We start from the raw sequence: 19,355 nt of genomic DNA on the forward strand, positions 1-19,355 counted from the left end.
TGCTGGTGTGTGTGCTGGTGCATGTGCTGGTGTGTGTGCAGTGGTGCGTGTTCTGGTGCGTGTGCTGGTGCGTGGCATTCACGGGGAGCAAGGGAGGCAGGCCCTGGTGGGGGCAAGAGGAAGCCCCCAGAGGAGACGGCATGTCGGGGCCGCGGGAAGGGCGTGCCTGGCGTGTGAGCGCACGGAGGGCAGTGGGTGGATGGAGCAGAACTGGAAGCGGAAAACCCCTGGGTTTTCACCCCAATGGGACCTGAAGTTCAACCTTCAGAGAAACTGGAGACGCTGTGGTTAGAGGCCTGCACCCCCCCATCCTGGGAAGACGCTCCCGAGAGCCAGACCTTAGCGGCACCGGCCCTGACGCCGGCTTCAGGCCCGCGGCCGCGCTGTCGCCTTAAGGGGGTGCCTGACCCCGCACGCCCTCTCGCGGGGGCCTGTCCTCCGCGCTCCCGCCGGGGGCTGATGGTTTGCACTAAACTTTTGTCCATAACGTGTCCCCTGTGAAGTCCACACAGACGTTTAGTGCAAACCGTCAGCTCCCCGGCGGGAGCGCGGAGGACAGGCTCCCGCGAGAGGGCGTGTGGGGTCTGGAAGCACCGGCCACATGCAGCTGTCGGGTCAGGCTCCGCCTTAGACCAGCGGTTCTCAACCTTCCTAACGCCGCGGCCCTTTAATACAGCTCCTCATGCTGTGGTGACCCCCAACCATAACATTATTTTCGTGCTACTTCACAACTGTAATTTTGCTGCTGTTATGAATCGTCATGTAAATATCTGATATGCAGAATGGATTTTCATGGTTACAAATTGAACATAATGAAAGCATAGTGATTAATCACAAAACAACCTGAAATTATATATGTGTTTTCCGATGGTCTCAGGCGACCACTGTGAAAGGGTCATTGGACCCCCAAAGGGGTCGCGACCCCCAGTTTGAGAACCGCTGCTCTAGTGGAAAGGGTGCTTTTTCGCCGCCCTCAGCAGGAGTCCTGCCCCTGCACTCAGGGAGCGTCATTTGCGTGTGATTTACACGGGGTTCCCCTCAGGCTTGTCGCTCTAACGGGGAAGGGAGGGGCCCTCCACCTGTTTTACTGCCTCAGGACCTGGAGCCTGGATCACTGTGACCTTCCCCGGGGGGTAGCTGGGTGAATTCTGCCATTAATTGTGACACATTCATCCCGAACGAGTCGGTGGTGGTCTCCCTGGGAGCACAGCGTCCCCAGGGCGTCGGGAGGGCGGGTGCGTGAACCGCGGGTGCGGGGCGGGCAGCGTCCGGGGGCCGCGTTGGTTCTAAACCTTTGGTTTGTGCAGACTTTCAGGTGGAGCTTCTTTTGGATAAACTCAAGCAAAAGGGAGCAATTCGCCGAGCACTGTTTCTCCATAACAGGTCCCCGGGCCACCCCAAGAACATGACCGTCTCCCGGGGGGGCCGCATGCAGTGCGAGGAGCTGGTGGCGTACCTGCGGGTGAGGCCCTTCTCCCTCATGTCTGTTCTTCTCTTCCTGTTGCTTTTCTTCTCATCCGGGCGCTTTCCACGTTCGGTGCATGTTTGTGCTTTAAGTCCACAGGAAAATGCACGTGAGGAAGTGCGGCTCTTTATTTTTTTTTAATTATTATTATTTTTTAATATATATTTTATGATTTTTACAGAGAGGAAGGGAGAGGGATAGAGAGTTAGAAACATTGATGAGAGAAACATTGATCAGCTGCCTCCTGCACGCCCCCTACTGGGGATGTGCCCGCAACCAAGGTACATGCCCTTGACCGGAATCGAACCTGGGACCCTTCAGTCCGCAGGCCGACGCTCTATCCAGTGAGCCAAACCGGTCAGGGCAAGTGTGGCTCTTTAAATGTCCTGCCCGAGTAGCGGCCTCCTCCTCCTGGTGGACCGCGTACCCCCAAGAGCCCCCCACGATACGGTCTGTGGGACACAGGGCCTGCCCTCCCGAGAGGGAGTGTGGGGTCACAGGCCTCCCTCGAGAAACAAGAGAACTTACGTAAATGACCGAACTTTACACTCAGAGACACTAGAACAGCAACAGCAATCAAAGCCCAAGTGCGCAGGAGACAGGAAATAGTAACGATCAGAGCAGAAATGAACGAAACGGAGTCTGAAGTACAAGTCCAGGTCCAGCCAGTGTGGCTCCGTGGTTGAGCGTCCGCCCGTGCACAAGAGGGGCGGGTTCGATTCCCGACCAGGGTACCTGCGAGGCTGTGGGCACAATCCCCAGTGGGGGGCATGGGGAGGCAGTCAGTCAGTGATTCCCATCGTGGATGTTGTATCTCTCTCCTTCTCCCTCTCTTTCTAAAATAAACGTAAAATTCAGAAGCCCTGAAGGTTCCACCAAAAACTAGCAGAACTGACAAATGAATTCAGTTAAAGCAGCAGGATGCAAAACAAGCGTCCAGAAACCAGCTGCCTTTTGGTGCGTTAATAATAGACCATCAGAAAGGGAAGCTAAGAGAAGAATCTCACTTACAACGGGACCAAGAAACCCACAGCGACCTTGGAGTAACCTTAACCAAGGATGTGCAAACCCGTGTCAGAAAACGATAAGACACGAAAGGAAGAAAGGGGAGAAGACGCAGATACGTGGACGCATGCGCTGTGGCCACGAGATCTGGGCCCGCGGCGCGATGGACAAGGCGCCTGGCTGCGGATCCGAGGATTCCAACAAGGGCATTGAACGAACGAAGCAGATCAAAGAATATGCACGATCTGATTCTTAAATAGACGGGAACGTGCTGTTGAGAGACGGTACCCGGTTATAAACAGCTGCAGGCCAGCGCGGGGACGGGGCTTGGGCTCAGGACGGCGGTCGCTCGGAAGGAAGGCAGAGGGATGAGGCGCTCCAGAGAGGACCACGTGGGTAGCTGAAGCGATGGCAGTAACGTTCCAGTTATAATATTGGGCGTGCATTTTTTAAAAATATGTTTTTTATTAGTATTTATTTTAGAGAGAGGAAGGGAGAGAGAGAGAGAGAAACATCCATGAGATAGACGTCCCTGACCGCTGCCTCCTGCACGCCCCACACAAGGATCAAGCCCGCAGCCCCGGCGTGTGCCCTGCCCGGGAACCAGACCAGTGACTTCTTGGCTTGTAGGTCAACGCTCAACCACTGAGCCTCACAGGCCGGGGTGGGCGTGCCATTGAGTGCTCATTTTATTAACACGCTTCGAATCTAATAATGACATTACGATGCATAAACTGATTGTGTTCTCAGTGAATAATAACCTTTGATAAGTTTACGTTCACGGAGGGTCTGGCGGAGCTGGGCGGAGAGGAGTCACAGCTGGCTTTGCGTCTGCGCTGACGGGCTTCTCCGGTAGCTGGATGTCCTCGTTAACGCGCAGCTTCTCTGTTTCTAGGATGAGTCTGAGTTTAGAGACAAGCTCACCCCCATCACCATTTTCATGGAGTATCGGCTGGACTACAGCATGGCGGCCGACGCCACAGGCCTGCGGCCCATCCTCAACCAGTTCACGCCCGCCAACCTCAGCCGGCAGGTACGCGCCGCCTCGCTTCTCCCGAGTCTCAGCCTTTCACTTCTTCACCGTCTTGCTGTTCGTGTTTTAAATTACCACAGGGGTTGCTCTTGTAACCTTGGGATTTTAGGCAAAGAAGTACAAGGGGGAGGCGTCGAGTTAGAGACATTGAAAGCCACTTGGAACTTGGTGATACGGAGAGAACGTTGGGGTCACATAGAAAGTTAAATAAATCAAGGAAAACAACAAAACGCCAGTTTACACAGTATTTTAATATTTTGCTGAACAAGTTTAATATCTGTTTTATCTTTGATTTAATTTGAAAAAAATACACACACACACACACACACTGAGTGGCCAGATTCTTATGACCAGCCAGATTATTATGACCACCCCATCAGTACTTAGTTGGGCCACCTTTTGCCTTCGATACTGCGGCGATTCTCTTGGCATTGACTCCACGAGATGTTGAAAGGTGATGGCGGGGAATCTGACACCAGGCCTGATGAATAGCACTGTCCAGTTCTGTGAGATTTGGTGGTTGTGGAACCAGCTGCCCGATGGCTCTTTTAACTTCGTCCCACAAATGCTCAATTGGATTGAGATCTGGTGATTGTGGGGCCACCTAAGCAAGGTAAAGTCCCCCTCATGTTCTTGAAAGCACTCCTGCACAATACGAGCACTGTGGCATGGCACATTGTCTTGTTGGAAGAAGCCATCTCCATTGGGATACGCCATCGACATGATAGGATGAACCCGATCAGCAACATACTTAGGTATCGTGTTGTGCAGGAGTGGCCCAACGAAGTACTGATGGGGTGGTCATAATAATCTGGCCACACAGTGTATATGTACAGCACTTTCTTTTCATAAAACCAAATAAAGCAATAAAATGTCATATGGGCTGTATTACAATATTCTTAGAAAATGTTATGTAAAACCCATGTATTAAGATATTATGATTGCATTTCCTATTTCTTCCTCTTTTTTATTACATGTTCATATTTTTAGGTTAACATTTCTTCTTTTACAGGATTCTTTACCCTGCATTTTGGTTGTTATTTCTCCTTTGTTTAACACTCTAACATCTCAAATACTCTTTTTTAAAAAAATACATGTTTATTGATTTCAGAGAGGAACGGAGAGGGAGAAAGAGATAGAAACATCCATGATGAGAGAGAATCATGGATCGGCTGCCTCTTGCACGCCCCACATTGGGGATCGAGCCCATAACCTGGGCATGTGCCCTGACCGGGAATCAAACAGTGACTTCCTGGTTCGTGGGTCAACGCTAAACCACTGAGCCATGCTGGCCGGGCTCAAATACTCCTTTGTGTGTGGTTTGATAAAACTATACATGGTAGGCGTGTAAGGCAAATTAAAATATATTCTAATGTACTTTCGTATTAAAAGCCAAAGTCTTCCGTGACTTGTATATTTTAACAATGTAGTTTACATTTTACTTTGCATGTGAGTACGTAGAATATGTGTGTGTCTTGGATGGTTTCTGCCCTCTCTCTCCACGTGGCCGCACACGCTGGACTCCTGGTGTCCAGTGGCTGTTCCCATGGTGGCTCCCTACGTGGCCGTCCCCTGTGCTGTGCCCATGGCTGGTTCCGTGGCTGTTCCCGCGGCTGTTCCCGTGGCTGGTCCCATGGTTTGCTCTCTGAACTGCCGCTCTGTCCCCTCCTCCCTTTATACCCCGCAGCCACGTTTCCATGGCGTTGACAGAACCGTAGTCTGGAATGAGAAACCCTAGAAGGAGTTTATTTTGCCCAAGATCACACACCTTAGCTAGCAGCTGCTGAGCCCTCATTTATTTCTTTCATTTTTATTGATGTCAGAGAGGAAGGGGGAGGGAGGCAGATAGAAACATAAATGATGATCGGCTGCCTCCTGCGTGCCCCCTACTGGGCATGGAGCCTGCAACCCGGGCCTGTGCCCTCATGGGAATCGAGCTGTGACCTCCTGGCCCATAGTTTGATGCTCAATCACCGCACCCAGCCGGCCGGGCGGAACCCTCATTTCTTGACTGTCGCTTTCTCTTCTGTGTGACACTTCATTCCACAATCTTAGCAGCTCAACTGGGGATGGAAGGAAAGCTCCCACCTGGTCATCTCATGTCCTGAGTCCTTTCCTTCCTGCCATTCCTGACCGTTCACTGGCCCGTGTAAAAGGAAGTAGCCACGACCCCTGTTAGCATGCGAAGTGGACGAATCCGTGTGCCCGTATATATGTGTGCACATGCGTGTCCACGCGCTCCGCGTGTAGTAGGACGTGCCCCGCACCGCGCTCCCGCGCAGGGACATAACCGCTCCTCTCTCCTAGGCTCACATCCTCCTGGACTGCGGCGAAGACAACGTCTGCAAACCCAAGCTGGCGGTCTCCGTGGACAGGTGAGGCCCGCCCGCCCGTGACACCGCGCACAGGACGGGCACGCGGCGGGGCCCAGCTCCTCCTCCCGGGGACGGTGCATCTGAGCGAGAACTCGTCACACCCGAGGCGGATGCGTGACTGTCTGACGGCCAGGCTGTCGGTGCTGAGTTCTCCTCGCTGTGGGGGCGGCAGGCTGGTCCCTTCCCCCGCTGGGTCCTGGGAGAGGCCACCGTGTCCTCTCACAGCCGCCCTTCACCATCGGCCTCCTCCCGACTGAAGGAATCCCATTACGTGCACGAGACATAAATCACAAAGGGATTTTGTGAGAATCGTGGCAAATGAGCAATTCAGTTTTCTCCTAAAATCAGAGACCTAGTGCGCACAGGGAGACGTGAAGTGACGCCCGTGGTGGGTGTGGGCAGCGGGGATATGCTGGCGCCATCGCCTTGTTCGCTCAGACGAGCGTGGGTTCCGCGCCCGCGTGCAGGTCCCCGTTTCCTGTTGAGCTGGGGGTCGTGTAAACGCCCCGAGACGCTGGGAGGGTGTCGGTGCTGCCGTCTGCGTGTCTGTCTCCCGTCCCGTGGACGGCCCTGCTGCCCCCCGCGGCCCGTCTCACGGTCTGGGCCTGTGTTGCCCCGCAGAGACCAGAAGAAGATCTACGTCGGGGACGACAACCCCCTGACCTTAATGGTGACGGCGCAGAACCAGGGCGAAGGCGCCTACGAGGCGGAGCTCATTGTGGCCCTCCCCCCGCAGGCCGACTTCATCGGCGTCGTCCGCAACAGTGAGGTAGGCACGGCCTGTTCAGGGACCCAGGGCACCCCCAGTCTCATGCCGCCCGCCCGGGAGCTCCCCGCGCAGCGTGTGCCAGCCCAGCCGCCCCCCCGGGCTGCACGGCCAGCCAGCCTGTCCCCGTGCCCTTGCCAGCTGCTGCCTCATCGGGCTCTGAGGTCACGGTGGGCATGGCCTCTGAGGGCCTGGAACCCGTCGGGCAGACAGTGCCTCGGCCTGGCCCTCGGACCCTGGCCCTCAGCTGCTGGGGTTCCGTGTCTGTGTCCAGGACCTTCCAGAAGGGCCTCCACGTGCATACGTGGCAGCTGTGCACGCCTGGCTTCTGCCCGCCCCGCCCCTGCTTGCTCAGAGGGGTGTATTGCCTTGTCCAGCAAGAATGTAAACGTCCGACCGCATGACACTGTCCAGGAACGTTTTACTCTCCTGGCTTCTGCTTTCTTTTTTCTGTCATTAATTTATTTTCCTTGTAATCCTTTCTCTGTCTCTCCAAGGCCCTGGCGAGACTTTCCTGTGCGTTTAAGACAGAAAACCAGACCCGCCAGGTGGTGTGTGACCTGGGGAACCCCATGAAGGCTGGGACGCAGGTGAGACGTTCTGATCACGTGGGAGTGTTTTCCTGCGAAGGAAAGTAGCACATTCTTTCCCCCTGTGGGTTTGTCTACAGTAAATTTCTTAAATAAACACTTCAAAATGGTGCCTTTCAATGGGTTTTGACTTAGAGGCCAGTGATTGGCAGGTGCTCGAACCACCGAGCCACCGGCCAGGGCTCACGTATACTTAACACAACGTTTCGCTAACAAGTGGAACGTACTTTGGTTTTGTTTTTTTCGTGTTTCTCAGTCTCTCTAGCTTCTCCACTCACAGCTCGTTCAGTCTGGACGAGGCCAGGTTATTTCCGGCGGCCACCTCCAGGCTTGGAGAGTGGGAAATGCCTGTTTGTGTGTCATTTACACGAACCCACAGCCGGTGTCCTCTCCTCTTGTAACGGTCCCACCTGCAGGAGCCGGGTGCTGGGTGTGGGGCGCTGTGAGGGGCGGGGAGCCGGGGCTGGCCCTGCCCGTGTCCCCTGAGGCCAGTCCTTCCTGCCCCTTAACACACACAGGCTCAGGGTTCGCTTCCTGCAGACACATCTCTGTGCAGAGTAGTTTCCTTCTGCAAACGTTCACGTTTTCATTTTTTTGGAAGACGATGAGTATTACAAGGAGGTGGACTTACCATGGACCCCCTCATGGGTTGGCCCAGGGGTCCTGGGAGAGCTTTGCTAGAAGATCGCCTGTAATGAGCCTGTTGAGACACCTCCAGGTTCTTGCGAGCGCAGAAAACTGGTTAGGACGTTCTTTTTATTGGACGTGGACGTGCACTAGCCGGACCGGATTTTCTGACATCTCCCTCCCCTCCCGTCAGCTCCTCGCTGGCCTCCGGTTCAGTGTGCACCAGCAGTCGGAGATGGACACGTCCGTGAAGTTTGACTTACAAATCCGAAGGTATGACACGGCCTTTCCGCTTTTCTAATTGGGTTTATTGGGGTGACTAAAAACCACCTTTCCAATGTATAACTGATGAGGAAATATCTGTTAAAAATGGTATGTAATTTAATATGCAATAGAATAGACTAAAACTTCATTACGTGATTATACCCTTTTAAAGTCATTGTTTATATTGTAAGAATGGCTGTCAGTTTTGAGTTTATAAGACAAAAAGTTAAGTAAAACTTGGAATTAAATGCTAATGCAAATCATTGATTTGTATGTTTTTCATTTCTTTGTTGCTTTCCATTTGCTCGTTTGAGTGAGGGTGATGCTCAGCTCGGTCCTCAGGGCGTGTTTTCTCTTCCAGCTCCAACCTCTTCGATAAAGTCAGCCCGGTGGTGTCCTACAGAGTCGACCTTGCTGTCCTCGCTGCCGTGGAGATCAGAGGGTCAGTGTGGTCTCCGAGCAGCGCCTGGCGTTCTCACGACTTAAGCTGCTTTACAAAGGAGTGTGTTCATCTTCCCCTGGGGACGTTTTCCCCGAGTTTTAGAGAGAGTGGAAGGGAGGGGGGCGGGGAGAGACAGAGAAACATTGATGTGAGGGGGACACCGCAATGGTCGCCTCCCACATGCACCTCACCCGGGGCCAGGGATCCAGCCTGCAAGCCAGGTGCATGCCCTTGACCGGAATCACACCCACGACCTCGGACCTCCAGGGCGCAGGCCGACATGCTAACCACTCACCCGCACGGGCCAGGGCGGCGGTTACTTTTTAGAAGTAAAGCCTCGGCCCCTCGCTGTCTGGGGTGGCAGGCGCTCCGCTTGCTGCTGGCCTGTGAGTGCAGCTCCGGGGAGAGAAGGGTCTAGGCCAGCCATGGCGTGCCTATGACACGCGTGCCAGAGGTGACACGCAGACTCATTGTTTTGGTTGATTTTTCTTTGTTCAATGGCACTTAAATATATAAAATAAATATCAAAAACATAAGTCTTTGTTTTGCTATGGTTGCAAAGATCAAAAAATTTCTCTATGTGGCACGGCACCAGAGTTAAGTTAGGGTTTTTCAAAATGCTGGCACGCCGAGCTCAAAAGGTTCGCCATCACTGGCCTAGGTGCTGCTCCAAACGTTCGTTTGCGTGTCATCTGCAAGAACCCCCAGGCGACAGCGGGCACAGCGTGAGTGCCCTGAGCTCTCACGCAGCTTGGCACCCGTTCGCCTGTCGCGTTAGCGTCGTAGGCAGGAGTGCACACGGTGGTTCTTCCCTAAACAGGCAGCGCTTTTGTAACGGTGAGGTCTGCTTTTCTTCGTCCGGGCGCAGGGCGCTCTCAGAACGAACCGATGTCTCTTTGATGTTCATGGTGGGTTTTCTCTGGTTGTTTAGGGTCTCGAGTCCTGACCATGTCTTCCTCCCGATCCCCAACTGGGAGCACAAGGAGCACCCCGAGACCGAGGAGGACGTGGGGCCCGTGATTCAGCACATCTACGAGGTGCGCGGGGTGGGCCTCGGGGGGCCCGGGTGGGGCCGCACGGAGGGGACGGCTGCTGCTGGAAAGACGCATCTGAGTTTTACGGAAACCACACTGGTGTGACTCTGGTTGTGTGAATTGTCCCCAAGTTCATTTTCATGAGACAAGTGGCGTCAGTGGCTACCGAACGCAGTCAGCACACGTGGTTGTCTCAAGCCCCTTAGTGCCACCTGAGTGGAAGCCACAGGCGGCCGAGTATGTTCACAGGGACATGGCCAGGTCCGACTCCACATGGGAAACGCCGAGAGCAGATCTGGCTTCTGCGGGAGGAGCATTTCCCGTGCCATCTTCACCAGAACCTTGCCCAGAGCTTCCTCTTCATTTATGTTTTTATCCCGACCTCCCCCTGAGCAGATCCCGGGTTTGATCTCTTTTGCGTGGTAACAGTCGTGTGGTGATGGGAGCGTAACCATGGAGACGCTCTGCTTCCGCTCCTGTTGCTAAGGCTCCTGCGGGAGGGCGGGGGCTGTGGGATGGAGCGGGGCCGGACGAGGCTGACGGTTTCCCGCCCCCGTAGCTGAGGAACAGCGGCCCCAGCTCCTTCAGCAAGGCCATGCTGACCCTCCAGTGGCCCCACAAGTACCACAACAGCACGCTGCTCTACATCCTCCAGTACGACGTGGACGGGCCCATGAACTGCACGGCCGACACCGAGATCAACCCCCTGAGGATCAAGGTAGCCCCGCGGCGGCTCATCACGGGGCAGGTTCCCTCGCTTTTTCCCGAACCGACCCGAGAAATGCACGGAACGAAACGGCTGTTTCCTCGCAGCCCGTTCCGCAGACCGTTTTAGCTCACAGCCAGGACGCCGGGCGTGAAATTGCTTGTGTGTAAATGATCTCTGAAGTCCGGGGGCGCCATGTCTAGGGGGTGCTCAGTGACCTGTGGAGGGACCCTTTTACATGTGAACTGTGGAGAGAGGGGAAGCGAGAGGGATAGAGAGAGAGAATCCTCACTGATCGGCTGCCCCCTGCGTGCCCACACGGGGGCTGGAGCTCACAACCCGGGCCTGTGCCCTGAACGGGAATCGAACTGTGACCTCCTGGTTCATGGGTTGTCGCTCAACCACTGAGCCACACCAGCCGGGCTCAGGAGGCATGAAGTGACCTGATCTGACTTTGGTCCCATCGCACTGTGATTTGTCCCCTGACGACACCGTGTCAAGGGTGTTCTGTTGTTGCCATTTTGTCTTTGGGGAGAAGGTGCCCCGTTTCACGGCTGGTTCTCTGGACTTGGGGGCCTAGAAGCGTGGCGTTTCGTGGGGTCTGTGGACGTGGGGACCGCCCCCTCCCGCCCAGCACACACGCGGCGCCCTGTAACGTGCAGGCTCCTCCGGGGGGTTGTCAGGTTCCCCCGGAGGCTGCGAGGGGAGGAGGGTCGTGGCCAGGCCCAGGCGACCTTCCCTGACACATTCAGGGCGGACCCTCACTTCCTGTGTCTCCGCCGTGTGTGTGTGTGTGTGTGTGTGTGTGTGTGTGTGTGTGTGTGTTTGTGTGTAGGAGCGGGTTGCCCGTCCGCCCCGGTTCGGTCCCGTTTAAATGGCCTCTGGCAGCCTGTGCGACGATGGGCGTGTGAGCCGTGTCCGTGATGACGCGTCACTTTGTCCTGTGACCCCCAGGTCTCCAGTTCGCAGCCGGCGGAGAACGACAGCGTCCCCGGGCAGGGCGAGCGCAGCCACCTGGTCACCAGGCGGGACCTGGCCCAGAGCGACGGGGGCGTCCACACGCTGGTGAGTGCGGCTCCGCAGCGAGCCCTCAGACATGACACGCGCGGTTCTGGGACCGACCCGGAGAGCATGTCAGAGACGGCGGCAGCTGTGCTCGGAGAGCCGCACGTCGTCCGTGCCACTCGATCCTCCCTCCTTATTCCTGTCTCGCAAAGGCCCATCGCCGTGGTTCGCCCGTGGCAGATACGCTGTTCCCACATGCTTGTTCTGTTCTCCGTTAACTGGCCCATTTTCTTGGTCTCGCCCTGATCTTTGAGGCTTTCCTGCAAAAATGCAGGAAAATCCCAGAGACATCAGCAAAAATAGTATATAAGGATAAATTTTGAAATTGAACAGTTCTGCATGCCCGGCCGGCGTGTCTCCGTGGTTGAGCGTTGACCTATGAACCAGGAGGTCCCGGTTCAATTCCAGGTCAAGGGCACAGGCCCGGGTTGCAGGCTCCATCCCCAGTGGAGGGCGTGCAGGAGGCAGCCGATCAAGGATTCTCTCACCATGGATGTTTCTCTCTCCCTCTCCCCTCCTCTGACATCAATAAAAATACATTTTAAAAAAGGCTGCGGTGGGGACAGAGCGACCTGTGCTGTGAGCCGTGTCTCGTTGGCAGGGCTGCGGGGTGGCCGAGTGCCTGAAGATCGTCTGCCAGGTGGGGCGCCTGGACCGCGGGAAGAGCGCCATCCTGTACGTGCGGTCGCTGCTGTGGACCCAGACCTTCATGAACGTGAGTGCACAGGCGCAGCCCCCGCACACGCCTGCTAGCTCCGCAGAGGGATGAACACGCCTCACACGCATGTCCCTCCCGCAGAAGGAAAACCAGAACCGCTCCTACTCCCTGACGTCGTCGGCGTCCTTCAGCGTCATCGAGTTCCCCTACAAGAACCTGCCCATCGACGACATCTCCAACTCCACCCTCGTACGTCGCCGGCGGCCAGCGGGGCAGATGCGCGGCTTCCTGCCCTGGATGTTGCGTTTACTTAGATAACGGCCGTTTGGCTGTTTTGATGATTTAAAGCAGTGGTTCTCAACCTTCCCAAGGCTGCGCCCCCTTAATCCAGTTCCTCATGTTGTGGTGACCCCCAACCATAACATTATTTTCGTTGCTACTTCATAACTGTAGTTTTGCTACTGTTATGAATCGTCATGTAAATATCTGATCTGCAGGATGTATTTTCATTGTTACATATTGAACATCATGAAAGCATCGTGATTAATCACAAAAACAATATGTAATTATATATGTGTTTTCCGATGGTCTTAGGCGACCCCTGTGAAAGGGTCGTTCGACCTCTGTGAAAGGGGTTGGGACCCACAGGTTGAGAACCGCTGATTAAAAGTAACGAAGAGTCATTCGATAGGATTATAAACTAGTTTAATAATTTACTCCCTCGCCCCATACCTGTTAAAGGTATGCCTTTCTCTTCAGCATCTTGTCCTGTGTAAGAGTCTTAGCATTTCCTGAATCTCATGGGGGAAGTTCTTGGCAGTTTTTCCCCTTCGCGTTAGAAAGTGGGACGTTAACTACAAGGAGTGAAGGCATTTTAAAGGTCTTTGATCGGAGGATTGAAAGTTGGACCAACACACCATCGACTGGACCGGGTTGTCTGAAAACCACTTCAGAGGCGACCGGAAGTTGCCCTGCTGTTGGGAGTTGTGTGTGTGTGTGTGTGTGTGTGTGAGTGTGTGTGTGTGTCTGCTGTCCATGCCAGATGTTCAATCGTAACTCCTCAGACACAGGAAAAGGAAAGAATGTGAACACCGTTAAAACAGAGCAGGCATCCGGTAGCTGCGCTGTTTTTAAGACCCAAAACCTTCTTTCCCTGACAGGTCGCCACGGACGTCACCTGGGGCATCCAGCCGGCGCCCATGCCTGTCCCCGTGTGGGTGATCATCTTAGCGGTCCTGGCAGGGCTGCTGCTGCTGGCGGTCCTGGTTTTTGTGATGCACCGGGTGAGGAATGGACGTAGGGAGGGCGGCGGGGGGTGGGCAGGAGGGAAGGGGAGGAGGAGGAGGAGGAAGAGGGAAGGAGGAAGGGAAGGAGGACGGGTCTTGGATGATGACGATGGGCGATGCGCACCCCAGAGGGTGTGAAGGGGGAGACTCCTTGGGGAGACGCAGGCACGTGGATCCTTGAACGGCCTCCACCTACGGCAGTAACGGTGTCTCTTCGCCCGGCAGATGGGCTTCTTCAAGCGCGTGCGGCCGCCTCAGGAGGAGCCCGAGAGGGAGCAGCTGCAGCCGCGCGAGAACGGCGAGGGGAACTCGGAGACCTAACCGGGCGGCTCGAGCTGCGCTGCCCCCGCCCCGGAGGGCGCCTGGGCCCCGTCCCGGTTCCCTTCGCGGGGACTGAGTCACCGCTGCTGCCGGGGGCGTCGGCCGCAGCACGAGAGCGATAACCGCCAGGCTGCCCGCCACCAACAATCAGACCACCTTGAGCGCACACCCACTGACGTGCGTCTGGTGCTTGAGACACGGTTCCCGTGACAGCTCATCCATGTACGTAGGCCGTCGTCAGTGGCTCACACTTTCTGTGACACGGCACCCCCTCCCGCACTGACGTTTCTGGCTTCTGCTCTGGATTTAACGAAACCTGTTGTTGTTGTTCTAAAGCGATTCCTCCTTGGGCCTTCGCACCCGCATCGTGTGCACAGGGACTCAGTGTTAATACACATCACACTACAGGCGCCTTTCCAGCGACTAAAGACGTTACAGCTCCGGGAACTTGGATTTTAATATTTCTACATTTATTACCACATCAGAATGTTTTCCTGGAATAGATAGGGAGAGTATTTTGACTATGAAATTCGGGTACGTGTTGTTAAATTCTTATTTATATCTAACCCACAGTCCGCCTTATTGCATTTTGACTATTTACGTGTACGCTGCATCTCCCATCCTCTAAGTCAACCTGTGCTGAAGTTAGTCCTTACATCACAAACACCCCGTGTGTAGCAGCTTGATTTCAGCTGAGCATCGTGCTGCTTACATCCATATGGAGTTGGAAATCAATTATTTCATTGAATTGGTCTGGCCACTTACAATACAAAAAAAGAGGCATTTTAATTTAAAAACCATGTTTGTAGTTCGTCGATAGAGTTGCTTATCAATAGTACGTTCTTAGATTAGATCCAGTGTTCAGTTGGGGTTCATTTATTTTCCTCCTGTACTAGTCTAGGTACTATTCCTTTTGTTCCCCAAACCGTTACTGAGGAGCGTCAAGGCCAGCGAGGGGTCTTGACGCCTCAGGAACCGGCACCAGCCTCGGCCGCACGGGAAGTGCCCGGCGTCGAAAGTCTCGAGCATCAGTGGTGCGAGGCTGCGTACCTGGCGTTACCTCGCTCGGAGCGAGGTGTAACGTGCAAAGCCAGTCTCAGCTCTCAAATAATTTTTTAAAGGTACTTTTATAAGCAATTCCAGTTACTGGGAAGATTTTACAACTTTCTTAGGGTCATTACCATGAATTACTTTTCTAGGAGTTTTTTATAAAAGCTGCACGGAGTGTGCTGTGCCTGCAGGCGCTGCGTTGGCTGGAGGCCTGTGTGACTCACTCACAGCCCCTCAGCCGGGCTGCGATGACTCTCGTCCCTGTTTTTGTGCAATTACATCATGTTATGCGTTAGAGGTTGCGGGTTCCGTCGGTTTTTAACTGTTGTCTTCATTAGGCAATGACAAGTGTTTCCCTTAAATCATTGAATGTTTTCTGTTTTAAAGACACCTGGGATTTATCCTGCCGTGACTCGCGTGCTAATTCCCCACGCAGCCATACGCGAGAGGCACGTGGTGAGTCACACACGACCCAACATCGGCAGGACCCCGCAGTTCGCGTCAGTGATTTAACAGTGAGCAGATTCGGTAGGATGGATTTTATTAGTAGCTTAAGAGAGCTTACTCACATGCAGTTAGGACTTTTATTGCCAAAAAATTTATTTCTTTTAAAGAAAAAACCATGTTTATCCTAGGGCCCGCCCCCAGGCAGTCGCTGTCGCTCCACGACGTGACCCATTTTCCTGGCACCGACAGGCATTCCTGAAGTGACGTGTTGGGTAGAGATTCACTCTTTCCAAGCAGTTTGTGTTTCCTTTCGCACAGTCTGTCCCTCGTGCGGCCTCTGTCCGAGGTCCAGTCTGGTATCGGAGATCGAAGGCCGCCCCATCGGAACTTCACGCGATGTTTCAGATTGCCTTTATGCCTATGGTCTCAGGCAGTAGGATTTTCTTTAAAAATGAAAATTTACATCTCTAAAAAATATGGTAGAAGTCTAATGTAAGAGCCTACTCGTGGAGGAAAATGTCTGGATTCTCTGTACCTGAAAGTAGCCTGTCAATATATCTGGTTAAAATGTAAAAAAACAAAACCCTATGAAAACTATTTTAATTTTCAACTATTTTAATTACTGTTGTGTTATTTATTGAGAATTAAAATCCAGTTTGAGTATACGGTTCTTGTAATCTGATTCAGTTTAAAAAAACACATGAGTGAGGTACATAATATGTAAAGCATTTGTGGTTGGTAGATATTGATACTGTCGTTGATTTCTTACATAGGCATTTATTTGAGAATTAATATTTTAAAAAACGTTTGCATGAGACATTCATTCCTTGTCTTCCCTTTACCTTTCTCTCGCGATTATGATAATCATTCTGATTGAGTTCTTCATTCTGACGTGTGAAACAATCAAAAAGGGAGTGTCACAGTTATACCTGCGTTATGAAACTACTTTTTCATGGTAAATTCTCATTAATACTTTTCTATAAGGAGGAAATTTACATATTAAGAAAAGAGACTCTGCTGGCTGCGTAAGAGGCTGCGGACGGTTCCAACAGCGAGCCATGACCTCAGGGAAGGGTCTGTGTGGCGAAGGCACAGGGTGTCCCAGGCCGGCTGGGTTATCAGGCCAACAGCTCGGGAGGCGGCGGGCGCCCCTGTGGCAGAGGGAGGCGCCCGGCACGGTGAGGACCGGTCCCCTGGGCCCTGACTCGGTGCCACCTGCTGTGCTGCTGGGGAGCTCGTGCAGGTGGGAGTTCGATAAACAAGAAAAAAATAAAATCTGAAGCTGGAATTAGGATCAAACGTGGTGAAGAAATGGCGTAGTCCTGTGTTCTGGAGCGTCACCCTCTCGCTGGCTGGGAGGCGGATGCAGTGAGGATGGGACCTGCTTGCCTTTCACTGCCACTTCTGGTACAGAATGAGCTTCCGGGAGAGGTACGAGCCTGGCGTCCTGTTGCCGTTGTCCCCAAGTGCAATGTAACGAGTAACCAGGCCCAGACAGTCTCCGGCACCCGTCGCTCGCTGACCCTGAGCTGATGGCGATGGATTGATGCTTGGTTAGCAGGCGTGAGTCTGCTGGGGGCACACAGAGGAAGTCACTCAGATCCGTCCCTTCTGCACGTTCCTTCCGGCTGGACAGGGCTCCCGCCTTGGGTCTGGAACACTTTGGAATCTCCTGACGCGATTGGGAAGCTGCGGACGTCAGAGCGGTTTGCTGCCTGGGTAACCGGCTTTCTTAGTTCGCTTCCCCTGAGCAGCCCACGGGCGAGGCATAAAACGCGCGTGTTCTACCCTTGTCGTTGCCAACTTGCTCTGAGTCTGTGGAGCGTGTACTGGGTCCTCCTGGTGTCCGCGACTGACCGCCCAATAAACTTGAGCCTCAGGTGCCACTTCTGTGTGGACCGTGTCTTCCTTCCGTGACGTTTTGTTCTTTACTCACACGAGCAAGCAGCAGTGATGCAGGAAAAGGGTCGCGTCCGTGACACGCACACCTCATACATACATGCCTGACTTCCTAACAAAGAACGTGGTAAATAGACCAATAGACTCACCGCCTGAAGCCCAGGGGAAGGAGGAGAGAAAGTCTCCGGGAACCAGGGGGCAGTCTAACCAGGTACGAAGAGTCTAGGGAGAGAGAATGGGCCGGACAAAATATTGGCAGCCAGCCCGGCCTGCGTGTCTCAGGGGTTGAGCATTGACCTATGAACCAGGAGGTCAGGGTTCAATTCCCGGTCAGGGCACCTGCCCAGGTTGTGGGCTCGATCCCCAGTGTGGGGTGTGCAGGAGGCAGCTGATCCATGATTCTCATCGTTGATGTTTCGAATTGTTTTTATCACTCTATCCCTCTCCCTTCCTCTCACTAAAAATCAATAAAAACATTTTAGAAGTATATTTAAAAAAAGGAAATCTTACCTTTAAAAATATATATATGTGAGAAGCCAAAAGGCTTCCGAATTTGATCAAAAGTAGAATGTACAGTGTTGGAAGCTCAGGAAACACAAACAGGAACTCACAGAAAGCCACGCGCATCCTGGCCCAACAGCTGAGCCGCAGGTGAGAGGGGCACCTCTGGGCATGGCTGTCCTAACTCCACACCGGGTCGCGTGGGTGGGGCCTGGGTCCTGATCTACCCCCGGGTACCAGTCCTCTCTGCGGAGCCGGGGAACCAAAGAAACCAGTTCCCTGCTCCCAACACACCCTGGTGGGACAGGCGTCCGATAGCAACGATGGACGTTCAGGTTCAAAGAAGGGAAAAGTCCCTGGTCCCAAGCGGGGCAGCCTCCAGTGGTGTCAAATGGTTTTGCGAGGAATTCTCTGGCTCGTGGGTCCATACTGAGCCCCGCCCCCCCCCCCCCCCATGAACAGGTCCTCACTGATCCCCCCGTGAAAGGCAGCATGTGTCCGCAGCTGAGCACTGGTGCAGTGTGTGGGCCAATAGCCTTCGTGGGGTGCTTCCTGTAGACCACGCTGGCGGTGTTCCTGCTGATGTGAAACTCAGGGGAGGCGTGTGGGTTCCCAGTGGGCACCGGAGAGCAATCATCATACGTGTGCAGATGTGTTCTGGGCTCCCTGTTCTGTTCCAGTAGTTGATGGGTCTGTTTCCATATCATTTCCATGCCATTTGGACTGCTTTGTATGTGTGTGTGTGTGTGTGTGTGTGTGTGTGTGTATACTATTTATGTGCGTGTGTATACTATTTATATATGTGTGTGTGTATATATATACTATTTACGTGTGTGTGTGTATATATATATATACACTAGAGGACTGGTGCATGAATTTGTGCTCAGGCGGGGCCCCTCCCGGCTGATCTGGGCTGTCTCACCCAGTCCCAATCGGGACTGATGGGGCGGGCCGGGGGAGGGTCCATGGGAGGTTGGCTGTGAGAGCGCACTGACCACCAGGGGGCAGCTCCTGCATTGAGCGCCTGCCCCTGGTGGTCAGTGCTCGTCATAGCGACCATCGGTTGTCCGGTCATAAGGGTCACTTGGGCTTTTATATATATAGATATATCTGTGTGTATAAATTTAATTTCAGAGAGGAAGGAAGAGGGAGAAAGAGAGAGACATCAATGATGAGAGAGAATCATTGATTGGCTGCTGCCTGCACGCCCCACCCTGGGATAGAGCCGGCAGCCCAGACATGTGCCCTGACCGGAATCGAACAGTGACCTCCTGGTTCAGGGGTCAACGGTCCGCCACTGAGCCAGGCCTGGGGCTGTATTGTATTTTGAGGTCAGGCAGGGCATTGTCTCCAGCTTTGCTCTTTTTGCTCAAGATTGCTTTGGCTACTCATGGCCTTTTGTGGTTTCATATGAATTCTAGGATTTAAAAGAAGTATTTCTGTGAAAAGGGCCGCTGGAATCCGAAAGGGGTTGCAGTGACTCTCCAGATGCTTCGGGCGTGCGGACAGCGCAGCCACAGTCACTCTTCCAGCCCACGCGCGGGGGTGGCGCTCCATCGCCCGTGCCTGCCTTGCGCTCGCCTTGTTCCGCAGTTTTCCGCCTGCAGATCTGTCCGCTTTGGGTAAATGTATCCCTGAGGCTTTTCCGCGAAGGCCTCTGTAAGCGGGACTTTTTCCTGAATTGCTGGTCCGTGCGGTCCCTCGCTGGCGCGGAAACACAAATCTTACGTGTTCATTTCGGGTCCCGTGGTCGTTCCGTGGGTTTGGGTGGTCAGGGCGCAGCCTGGGTCAGGGCGCAGGGGACGGGGCCGGCGGGGCCGC

General features: G+C 53.9%; 1 protein-coding gene across 1 annotated transcript in view; it reads left to right on the forward strand.

The window, feature by feature from the left end:
• The window catches only part of ITGAV (integrin subunit alpha V), a 56,420-nt gene extending 40,623 nt beyond the window's left edge, over positions 1 to 15,797 (forward strand). The window contains exons 17-30 of the mRNA XM_081095551.1: positions 1,308 to 1,462; positions 3,366 to 3,503; positions 5,811 to 5,878; positions 6,500 to 6,647; positions 7,142 to 7,234; positions 8,055 to 8,134; positions 8,487 to 8,567; positions 9,499 to 9,604; positions 10,161 to 10,319; positions 11,262 to 11,372; positions 11,974 to 12,087; positions 12,172 to 12,279; positions 13,191 to 13,313; positions 13,542 to 15,797. Coding sequence (XP_080951677.1) covers positions 1,308 to 1,462; positions 3,366 to 3,503; positions 5,811 to 5,878; positions 6,500 to 6,647; positions 7,142 to 7,234; positions 8,055 to 8,134; positions 8,487 to 8,567; positions 9,499 to 9,604; positions 10,161 to 10,319; positions 11,262 to 11,372; positions 11,974 to 12,087; positions 12,172 to 12,279; positions 13,191 to 13,313; positions 13,542 to 13,637 — 1,580 coding nt within the window. The 3' untranslated portion in view covers positions 13,638 to 15,797. The remainder of the gene's footprint in view (positions 1 to 1,307; positions 1,463 to 3,365; positions 3,504 to 5,810; positions 5,879 to 6,499; positions 6,648 to 7,141; positions 7,235 to 8,054; positions 8,135 to 8,486; positions 8,568 to 9,498; positions 9,605 to 10,160; positions 10,320 to 11,261; positions 11,373 to 11,973; positions 12,088 to 12,171; positions 12,280 to 13,190; positions 13,314 to 13,541) is intronic.
• Positions 15,798 to 19,355: the final 3,558 nt, after the last annotated feature.

This window comes from Myotis nattereri, assembly GCF_964212035.1.
Source record: "Myotis nattereri genome assembly, chromosome: 7".
NCBI classification, from domain to species: Eukaryota; Metazoa; Chordata; class Mammalia; order Chiroptera; family Vespertilionidae; genus Myotis; species Myotis nattereri.